The following is a 12,450-nucleotide window of genomic DNA, read 5'->3' as shown; positions in this document are numbered from 1 at the left end:
GATGGCTGTACATAGAATGATAAGTATACATCTCAGATGGCTGTACATAGAATGATATGTATACATCTCAGATGGCTGTACATAGAATGATATGTATACATCTCAGATGGCTGTACATGGAATGATACAGAAACATTTTACATACCTGTACCAATTAATTCAGCTATTTTTTCACTAATTTGTTGAATTCCGCCATAAATGAATCTTTCCTGCAAATTATACAAACAGTGATAAGATAAATGAACACTCCTTGTAACATATATCTTGACTTGGAGAATATATTGTTTATGGTTCCAAAGATCAATAGGATTTACTTTGGAATGAGGTTCCTAGTAGATGGATCATAACATCCTATTCATTTCTAAGGTATCATTCCTCAGGATTGACTTGTATCCATAAGAAAAATATTTTTAAATTTAGGTAGGTCTTTCAATTAAAAAATAATAAGATTCTAGTTATATATCATTTTATTAGAAAGGCAAATAAACATGAAGAGAACATTAAATTATCCAGATTTGAAGAAAGTGAGTTTATTTATTTTCAATAGCCTTAATTTCTGTTTCTTCATTTGTAGTCAAGGCTATTTTTTGTCTTTTCAATTTTCAATTTTCAATTTTAATATATTATATTTATTTCATTGTCCTTACTATCTTTTTAATGTTTTTTAGAGGACCACAATTGAAATAAGTCTTTAACCTTTTTGTGTTTATTCTTGGTAAAGATATTATAGATGTATAAGTTTATCCCACCAATCAAATCAAATCAAATCAAATCAAAATCGATGTTTATCACTGTGAGATTTCCATTTTACATCCATGGAGTTTATACAAAAGTGTTAGCTACAGCATGTCATATCATTTATCAAATGGTAACACAATCGTTAGTAGAACTAAGTAGGTGTTCAGGTCAAATTACAAATGTTGCTATTTTATCCATCAATGACACAGTAGCTGTTATTTTACAGCCATACAACGGTTTCAGGTATCTCATAAAAACATGTATCTATGTGACAATTCACTTATAGTTGTAATGAATGGAGACCCAAGTATGATTTGTAATGTAGCAGCTATGCAAAATCAACAGAATAAGACATCAAGTAATTTTGTGATGTCTGATAATTAATCATTACTTTAAGGATCTTTGACCAGGACAGCAATTTATCAAATTAAAACTGTTTGTGTATTATAACATTTGTAGATTATTTGAACTACTAAAAGTTGATGAATAGGTCTTTGGTTACCTTTTAATAGAGATTGAATAATTGACTTAAATTCTGTTCACATTTCCTATTTTTTAGACATAGACTGTCTATAGAACAGAATAGAATAGAATAGAATAGAATAGAATAGAATAGAATAGAATAGAATAGAATAGAATAGAATAGAATAGAATAGAATAGAATAGGATAGAATAGAACAGAAAAGAATAGAACAGAACAGAGCAGAACAGAATAGAACAGAACAGAACAGAACAGAATAAAATAGAATAGAATAGAATAGAATAGGATAGAATAGAACAGAAAAGAATAGAACAGAACAGAACAGAATAGAATTGAATAGAACAGAACAGAACAGAATTGAATATAATAGGATAGAGTAGAACAGAATAGAATAGAATATAATAGAATAGAATAGAATAGAATAGAATAGAATAGAATATAATAGAATATAATAGAATAGAATATAATAGAATAGAATATAATAGAATAGAATAGAATATAATAGAATAGAATAGAATAGAATAGCATTGAATATAATATAATAGAATAGAACAGAATAGAATAGAAAACAATAGAATAGAAAACAATAGAATAGAATAGAATAGAATAGAACAGAACAGAACAGAACAGAACAGAACAGAACAGAACAGAACAGAACAGAACAGAACAGAATAGAATAGAATAGAATAGAACAGAACAGAACAGAACAGAACAGAACAGAACTGAACAGAATAGAATAGAATAGAATAGAATCTTGGGTGTGGACCCAAAAATCAATTGGATTGAATATGTTGTCCCATACTATGTGAACTGCTAAACAAATATGTTTACCCACAGGTGATTTGATACAATTCAGGATGTACAATATTGTGATTATTAAGTCATTATAGATAACAAAAATGTTTTAAAAAATATTCCAGTTGCAGCTAGAGCCAGCTTTTAAAACTGTACTCTTAATTTCAACTGTTTTCAAAGTTGATTTTAAAAAATAACAAATAAATTACCTGAGCACCATTTTCTATTGAAGTCATACGTTTAGTACCTGTATCAAATGAAGCAGATGGTAGGTATTACTTACAAATGATAAATCACCTTCAGTAATCTGAAGACAAAAATTGACAAAACTTAATAATTTAGTAATGTCATCAAAACATTAACTCATAATAAAAGTAAGAGGAAACAGTTCAAATCTGTACTTTTTTAGTTAGGCCTAACAAAAAAATTGTTTGGTTTCGGTTACCTGACCCCACTTAGTTTTTCACGCCGACCCTAAACTACGTAGTTGAGAAAAAAATAATAAAACCGCAAAAATTGTGAAGTCTTGCAAGAAATAGTGGATGTGGAAACTGACATCAATTTAAAAAGACGATATAAAATTGTTCTTCCAATCTGTAATGGCTGTACATCTGATGGAAGAAACCAGAGACCATATGGAAAACAACTGAAAACATAACTACTTGAACTAGACACTCACATATGAAAAATAAATGTATTCAAAAAAAGAAGTAAAAAATCTACCTACCCCACCTATTCTAAAATTGAGCATAATCAGACCCACAATTTTTTTTGTTAGGCCTTACCAGATATTGAATTGTACCACCTAAGCATGTCATTAAAATCAACCACCAGTCAATTTCGTGATTAATACAATTACTTATAATAATAATAATAATAATATTATTAATAGCACTTGTATAGCGCCATATATCCTAAAAGTTCAACTTCTGCTCTACATGCATTACTATACGGATAGAAATTAGTTGATCTTCTATTTGATCTGCTCCCATGATCTCCTACTATTCCAGGTACTGAGAATTGACACAGAATAATTAAGCTGTCTGTATCTCATCAGTGTACTGTTAGCTTTGTACATAAACCTCCATTTTCAATGGTTTGAATACACAGGATATTTACATATCAATGATGCAATTTGAATTACTGTAATTAATTGCATAATGATGAGATGATTTGCATACCACTTTCATGGTACAGTGTTGTGTTGCTTGCTGTCATCTCCTTTTAATCTTAGTATGGTATTAACATATCTGGAATACTTTACATAATATTGTGTTTATTTGCACAACATACAACAAATAAATTTCTGCATAGACAGACACACACACAGACAGACAGACAGTGCCATGACATCATGGGAGCTAAAAAGGTATCATTGATGTAAAACAATTTTGCCCAAAAGTTTAGAAGGATATAGAAGTAGTTTTTACCTCCCCCAACTTTAAGATTCCAAAGAAATAATAATAAAGACATTTCTTCTGGTTCTGCCAAAAATATTGATGTGGTCAATATTCTTCCAAGACTCTTTGCACCGTCTGTCCAGCAAACCTTATCAAACCATTCTGCTGCTCTCATGTTATCATATTCTTCTGCTTCTGCACTGTCCCAGGGAGCAGATACAGGAATCTATAATCACAGACAATGTTGAAAATCACTATTTTTACAAAAGGCAAATTCTTCAGAGTCAACACATGTGTATGGTTCTCACTCTAAAACAAAGACATAAAATATCAATAATTTACAAACATAGCGACATCTTTGAAATGGTTAAAATGTCATTGACACTTGTATTACTAGATTTTTCTCTAAAACTTTATATTCCTGAAGTCTTTATTGACAATGTATAAGGAGGTGCTGGCAATTTCAAACAGTTCAAATTCTGATTAATAATAATAATAATAATATATAATTACTTATGACATGATACACTCCCACAAGGCTGTTACAAAATATACCGTAAGCTCAATAAAGCATGGAAGTGTTAATTCACTTCAGAGCTATGTAATATTGCTTCTTCACCACCTTCAGACATATGTTCACTGATATTTTCATATAATTTTGTACTGTCCAGCATTTAGACAAGCAATGGTGGTAGAGTTGATCCTGTATGGAATGTTGCATTATTTGGTGTATGTCTATCAAATAGTGTATTAAAATACATATTTTATATTCTCACAGTACTTAGTTTCATCAAAACTAATATTCTTACATCAAACTTAAATAACATCTCTTGAACACACTATCTGCGCTGGTCACCAGGTTTCATTCCATGGTTCCTACATGTCTAGTTATTTATAGTACATGCAAAAGATTTTTAAAAAAAAGCTTCTTTCAAACTTAGAAAGTCAAAAGTACCTTTTCAAGTTCTTTTTCAATTGTGACTAGTAGATGATTAATATCAAGAGCTGTGATGGGATTATAAAAGTTTGGAATTACTCCATCATAACAATATCGTGTGCCCTGTGGATAAAAAAGAAAACATCACGGTTATCAAATTTTAAAAGGCAGTGCACATCTGCGACTATCTAAGAGTTTAAAAATCTCAGCTGTCTCCTGACTACATTTATGACTCTCGAACAATTACTCTTATACTATGCAGCCTGTACTGGTTTCAAATTAAACCCATCATCAATGGAAGTTAATTAGTTGCAACGTAGACCCTACGCGAAAGGAACAGGCTTCTGCCAGCATTTCTTTAAAGTAACCTCTGAAATAATCCTGTTATCACCTCGCCAGTAATGGCATCAGTCCAATCTGTTAGACTTCTTGCCTACTGTTAACATCTTGCTAAGTCATTCATTTTGCATGATGTATTCAAAGAAGTCATTACGTATTCAATTCCAATTCTAATATCAACTGAACACATGACATGTTGACATATGAATAAATGCATGGTTAATTCAATTTGAATCCATTACATTTAGAATGTTGCCCAAACCAAAGATCTCTAATAGGGTGTGTAATCAATTCAGCTTCTTCCCAAGGACATTAAAGTTCTGGGATTAACTACCTGATGACATCATAGAGCTTCCAACAAATAGCAATTCAAGGATGCCATTGAAACAAAATGAGGAGTAGATCACAAGCTGAGATTTCATCCAGACCATCTACAACATAATTCATGTAATCTACATACAGATGGTGTAGTGACATGTAGCTGGGATTTCATCAGACCATCTACAACATAATTTATACAATCCGCATACAGATGGTGTAGTGTCATGTAGCTGAGATTTCATCAGACCATCTACAACATAATTTATACAATCTACATACAGATGGTGTAGTAACATGTAGCTAAGATTTCATCAGACTATCTACAACATAATTTATACAATCCACATACAGATGGTGTAGTAACATGTAGCTTAGATTTCATCAGACTATCTACAACATAATTTATACAATCCACATACAGATGGTGTAGTGACATGTAGCTAAGATTTCATCCAGACCATCTACAACATAATTTATATAATCCACATACGGATGGTGTAGTGACATGTAGCTGAGATTTCATCTAGACCATCTACAACATAATTTATGCAATCCACATACGGATGGTGTAGTGACATGTAGCTAAGATTTCATCCAGACCATCTACAACATAATTTATACAATCCGCATATGAATGCACTGTCCATAATCATCTAAATAATCAAGGATCTAATTTCCAATTTTTCAAGGATTATTCTTTGAAAATGTACAAATCCGTAAGTATATTCCCCCTCCAATTGAATTAATCCTAGCTCTTAAACATGACGTTTGAGACTATCAGCCTATTAAAATCACTATAGAAATAAAATCCACTCATAAATTATTCACAAAGCTGATTAATATCTGGAAAAAATACCTGCTGCTGTAAAAAGTGCATTGTAATGATACTTTTCATAGACAGCATTCTACATATAGCTGAATCGGATGTAAATAATTTCAGTATATTCTAAGGATGTACTTTAGGGATTACTTTTCAAAAAACCCATCAAGGCTTTAGTTCATGTATAAGTCTTTTAGAAACATTGTCAGCTAAAAGGTTATTTCAATTTCCATGCCAAGACATAAGGGTATTCATCAACTTGTTTTCAAGGAAATCAGGATTTCCTATTAAGGAAATCTGGATTTTGTAGTATTAAAAATGATCACACAGTAATATGCAATCACTTTGATATTTTCAATATGGATAAATTTATAACATAGATTATTAAGTATGACATTTTTTATTTCTTTTCCTTGAAAAAACCACAAAGGTACAACTCTCAAATCAGATATTCCAGTCATTTTTTGTAGTCATTTTACTGAAGATAAAAAGACATTTTTCATATAAATGCAGTAATATTATTCTGTATTTGTACAATAACTAACTTGAGATAATTTTCTTGCAGATTGCATAATAATAACAATTTCAATTCTTCTCTTTGCAGGTTTAAACATTTTTTCCACAATTCCAAATGTGCCGTAGTTTTCTGACATAAAACATATCAAAATGTTCAATTGTTTACTTTACAGGTGTAGGAAACAACATCCCTGTGTGATTTCATATCTAGTAGTCCCCTGGGCAGGATGAACTAAAATTCTAATCATGATCATGTACAGAAAGAGATTCATAAATCTTTTATTAGCTGCCTCAAAAATAATATCACTTACAGATATGTGCACTTCATTTTGCCCAACACATTTCAAAATTTGTTGACCAGTGCATCATTGTATAGAGAATGACAGATTGTCCCATCCCCACCCCATGAATGAATTGCACCATAGTACAGAAAACGAAATTGTCCCACCCCCACCCCATGAATGAATTACACCATAGTACAGAAAACGAAAGAGTCCCACCCCCACCCCATGAATGAATTGCACCATAGTACAGAAAACGAAATAGTCCCACCCCCACCCCATGAATGAATTGCACCATAGTACAGAAAACGAAATTGTCCCACCCCACCCCATGAATGAATTGCACCATAGTACAGAAAACGAAATTGTCCCACCCCCACCCCGTGAATTAATTGCACCATAGTACAGAAAATGAAATTGTCCTTACCCCCCCCATGAATTCAGTGTACTATTGTTCAGAAAATGACAGTTCCCCCCCCCCCCCCCTTTCCCTCCACCCATGAATTCAATGTATTATACAATATAACAGAAAATGACAGATTGTTTCCCCTTCTCCCTCCACCCATGAATCATGAATTCAGGGTACCATAGTACAGAAAATGAGCATTCCCCTCTCCCTCCACAGAGAGATTGTTTGCCCCACTCCTGCCAACTCATTTTAACTTCGAAAATCCTAACAAAATATCCATCATAGTCTTAAACTTAAAGAATGGAAACTGATCTCAACATTTATATATCCACTTCATACACTTTCTTCACAAAACAGCTTGCCTTTACTGATAAAGACTGCCTTAAGGAATACGAAAATCTAGGATAACAATTCTGGGAAATCCATTCTTAACATTACAATTTCACATCCTTCTGTAATAATCAGGTTCTTATAAATCCATAATTGACATTGCAAGTGTAGGACACATGTGATATCGACAACAATATTTATGAAATATGGACTAAATAAAGAAACCATTAAGTTCTCTAGATTATAGATCTGTTAGTAGATTGCTTTCTAAACTGAATGCCCTATGATGATGAATATTATATCAGACAGGGAGATGTATTTCATGAAGGATAATGTCTATATCATTAATAGACTCCTTCTCTTAGAATACTTCAATAACAACTCTAATGATAATTCAGTTCGGGAAAAAGGCCAGCTGCGCTTTTTTTCCAAATATGATACCCGACTGGTGCCATTTATGTGAATACTCTGTCTCTGATATAAAGATTTACAATTCAGGTTGGTTGCAAATGACAGCATGGAATCCCTTTTAATGAGCTACTCAATTAAAATAGTTTCTGTCTGCTAGTCAACCTCTATGTATCATTCTCAAATATCCATGGCAACACAATGTTATTTCACTCAGAATGTCAGAGTGCAGATATTGTATTCTTGTTATTAGTTGTAATCTACTTTTAACAAAAGAAAAAGAAAAGAAGAATTCTGTCTGGTTCTATGAAGAAAAATGTTCCCTCCTGAGATATCAATTTACTATATCATATCCTGGCACAATTTGTCCGGAATTGCATGATTCCTGATATTATTCTATTATCCAGTATTCCTCAAGGGATTGTTCAGGATAGATTATGTTGTGGAGGAAATGAATATTTTGCGACAGGGAAAGATCAACACAATAGTACAGTGTAATAGCTAGGTACGATAAAGGAAACTGAACTTGTTATTAAAAAGGCTGCCATTTGGAAGTATTTGGGCGAGGGAGGAAGATAATACATGACCTTGCTGTATTCCTATCCTTTTTATCACTGAGACAATACTACACTTTCAATTCAAAGGCTGTAACTTTAGAATCTATGGTGTATTAGTACTTATACTGTTCTTTCTTATTACAACATTAAACATATTTATATTATTCATACATGCACACTTATGTTGGGTGTACAATATTATAACTAAGTCACTATACCCAGCAAAACATTTTCAAAATGCATTCCAGTTGCAGCTCGTGCAGTTTTAAAGTTGAATTGATACAGAGAATTGATTTACAACAACACAAAACATTGAAATAGTTGACTTCTTACATCTAATTCCAACAGTGTTTTCCCAGTTTCATTGACTTTGTAATTTTCAATCCCAAGTTCCTTCATGAGACGCAATATTCTATTCTGTGTTGGTCCAACAAAACCAGCCCCCATATCAGCACATCCATAGGATGGGTCCTGCAGAATAAAAAGTACAGTAAATTTATTTAGCATATTGTAATTAACTATGTGTGTGTCAACATAGACATTTAAACTTTAGGGACACTATGCACAATTGATAGTTAGTGAAAGTAAAAACTGAAGCAACTGATATAATATCTCCTTTGTGTGGTTGAAACATTAGTTTTGAAGCACTAGTGTAAAGGAATTTATTCACTGCATATGTGTAGTTTTCTAGATAGGAGAACGTGCTAAAAATTTCATTAGTGAAATAGTGGCTATTAAAGTCCTACAGAAGTACATCTGAAATGCAATCCATCAAGTCATACAAGTGTAAATTTTATACAGATGAAATCATTTCAGAATGCCACAAATACAAATTTGTTATGTATAAGATGTAAAACTACTACTGGTGGTGAGGATGAGGGTGAAGGGGTGAGGGAGTTGGGTTCAGCGTGTTATGGAATGATTCATTCAAAACATACAAGTGAAATGAATTCAGGTTTAATACGAGTAGTTCAACTTAATAAAAGAACATGGAACTTTTGATCTGTTCCCTGGTCAATAGTTAAATCACAAATCTCAATGTAATTCTTTACTAAATTGAATGGCTTATGACTCATACGCTTCCTAAGTATTTCATTTTATCAATCAATCTGATGAATATTTTCAGTCACTGATGTAAGTGATGGTATCCTCTATAAAAATAGTCTACTACTTCAAAAAAGTGCAATAAAAGTAATGAGGTTTTGTGAGCATTCAGCAAAAAAGTTAGCTCCCAATAGGATTTCATGTTTATATTTCAATTACAGCTGTTTTAAAGAAGGCCTATTGATATTCCAAGTACACGTGTACATGTTCTTGATACATAATCTAAAGGAATACACTTTACAAAATTGACCGACTTTTAAAAGAAACATTTAGTTAACACCACATGACAAAACAACTGCAAAATTTCTCAAGTATACGAAGTATGTATTACCTAAAAGAATACTGTAACAATAGGATATCTACCAACGTTTGATGGAAACACTTGACAATTACAAATACCATAGCTAGGAACATGGATGAGTATTATTACTGGTGATGTGACATTAAATATGTCACACGTTCCTGATAAAACAGAATACAGATTTTAATAGTTCACACTGCTCTATGTCTCCCTTTCCTGATAAACAGAATACAGATTTTAATAGTTCACACTGCTCTATGTCTCCCTTTCCTGATAAACAGAATACAGATTTTAATAGTTCACACTGCTCTATGTCTCCCTTTCCTGATAAACAGAATGCAGATTTTAATAGCTCACACTGCTCTATATCATACTTTGCTGATAAAACAGAATACAGATTTTAATATTTCACACTGCTCTATGTCTCCCTTTCCTGATAAAACAGAATGCAGATTTTAATAGCTCACACTGCTCTATGTCTCCCTTTCCTGATAAAACAGAATACAGATTTTAATAGTTCACACTGCTCTATATCATACGTTCCTGATAAAACAGAATACAGATTTTAATAGTTCACACTGCTCTATGTCTCCCTTTCCTGATAAACAGAATACAGATTTTAATAGTTCACACTGCTCTATGTCTCCCTTTCCTGATAAACAGAATGCAGATTTTAATAGCTCACACTGCTCTATGTCTCCCTTTCCTGATAAACAGAATACAGATTTTAATAGTTCACACTGCTCTATGTCTCCCTTTCCTGATAAACAGAATGCAGATTTTAATAGTTCACACTGCTCTATGTCTCCCTTTCCTGATAAACAGAATGCAGATTTTAATAGCTCACACTGCTCTATGTCTCCCTTTCCTGATAAACAGAATGCAGATTTTAATAGTTCACACTGCTCTATGTCACACGTTCCTGATAAAACAGAATACATATTTTAATAGTTCACACTGCTCTATGTCTCCCTTTCCTGATAAAACAGAATACAGATTTTAATAGTTCACACTGCTCTGTTTCCCTTTCCTGATAAACAGAATACATATTTTAATAGTTCACACTGCTCTATGTCACACGTTCCTGGTAAAAACAGAATTTAGATTTTAATAGTTCACACTGCTCTATGTCACACGTTCCTGGTAAAAACAGAATTTAGATTTTAATATTTCACACTGCTCTATGTCACACGTTCCTAATAAAACAGAATACAGATTTTAATAGTTCACACTGCTCTCCTTGCTTCTTTAATATTAAAAAGTGCGAAGCATTCACTGAACTGAAATCCGTTTCAATTCTAATGGAGAATTAAATGGTATTAAAACCAAACGTATTCCATCAATTGTATGTGCAGGATGAATACTTTACTACTATTATAGCAATTGAACACAAAAAAACCAGCTGCTGCTTAGGTTTACATTTACGAAAGTGGGGTGTTTTTGTGGAATATTTTGAAGAAATGTAGGTTTGTTTAGTACTTTTTTCTATTTATTTTCTTTCTTTTCTTAGTACTTTCTGCTCTGTAACTTTTTTTTTCTTTATTTATTAAAAAAAAAAAAAAAAATACAGCTGCTGTTTTAAGTATACTCCCATGATTTACATTCTTTATCATGCCTCAGTCTCATGCTTTTATACTCATATCTATTTCATCTGTTCAGAAGCCGGGGAAAAACCACTTACAAAAAAATCTAAATTAGACAAGATTTCTTTGATATTTCAGAATATTTCTTTACCTCTAGTTTAATCAGCTCGAAAACACTATGAATGAATACATTTTTATACATCTCCGAATTCAATGCTTGATGAAAAAAATGTTATTTTTTGGCTGGTAATTGCTTAGATATTATTCCCCAATATCTTTTTTTTTCAGCCAAAGAAACCTGTGAGTCACGAGACAAGTTGAGACAAACCCCTAGGTAACGAGTATTTTCTGGCTGAACGAAGTAAAATATTGGGGAATATAATAATATAATTACACCTCCTGAAGCATAAATTATGAAAATTGTGAAAGATAATGCCGTTTCGACTCATTTCGAGCACTGCAAAATCAGTGACCTAGACAAGGGTTGTTGTGATGTAGAATGACCATAATTCTGTTCAAAGACAAAATGGGGGCCCAGGCTTGATTCTAGTTCTAAGTTCCCTCTTTTCAACAAGGCTTGAATGCATAGTAACTATTAAAAAGCAGTATTTTATCCACATGTCAAGGGTTAAACCTTAAAAAGTTCAAACTTCAATACTCATTTAAATGTTTTAATAAACTTGGAAAACAACTTTGAGCTATCAGCACGAGGTATAATGTTGTACATCTCTGCATGTATGAATGAAAACAGTTATCATTTGCATATGAAAAGAAATAAGTTTATATATAACTGAAAAGTACATTATAATTTGTCAACCTCATCGCTGCACTCTAAACAAATGGAATGAACTTGTGTCGTCGTGTAGGTATAGACATAAATCATTATTGCAGAACAATTAACTATGCTAATACGCTATGTTACTAGGTAGATATTCCCTGTTAGGAACATTAGAATAATAGAATTTAATGGTAAGGAAACGCACATACTATATTCCATTCTACCCCTGATGAGTGAGGAATACACACCTCACGAAACAGTTCTGTAGGGTCAATAGCATGTAATTTTGTTCATATTTTCAAAACCTGTATATAATTCGCTCTACTAACCGTATTGAGCACTTTTATGTGGT

The 12,450-nt window shown here is 32.3% G+C and overlaps 1 protein-coding gene across 1 annotated transcript in view; it reads right to left on the bottom strand.

Annotated features, from left to right (window-relative positions):
• LOC144437875 (amine oxidase [flavin-containing] B-like) overlaps positions 1–12,450 on the bottom strand; it is a 53,814-nt gene that overhangs the window by 8,734 nt on the left and 32,630 nt on the right. The window contains exons 7-11 of the mRNA XM_078126909.1: positions 8,666–8,803; positions 4,370–4,474; positions 3,445–3,640; positions 2,224–2,261; positions 146–209 (exon numbers count right to left, since the gene is read on the bottom strand). Of these exons, the coding sequence (XP_077983035.1) occupies positions 146–209; positions 2,224–2,261; positions 3,445–3,640; positions 4,370–4,474; positions 8,666–8,803 (541 nt within the window). The remainder of the gene's footprint in view (positions 1–145; positions 210–2,223; positions 2,262–3,444; positions 3,641–4,369; positions 4,475–8,665; positions 8,804–12,450) is intronic.

This window comes from Glandiceps talaboti, chromosome 7 (assembly GCF_964340395.1).
Source record: "Glandiceps talaboti chromosome 7, keGlaTala1.1, whole genome shotgun sequence".
In the NCBI taxonomy this organism is placed as follows: Eukaryota; Metazoa; Hemichordata; class Enteropneusta; family Spengelidae; genus Glandiceps; species Glandiceps talaboti.
Note: the sequence above shows the minus strand (reverse complement) of the source record. Positions and strands in the feature narration are given on the sequence as shown.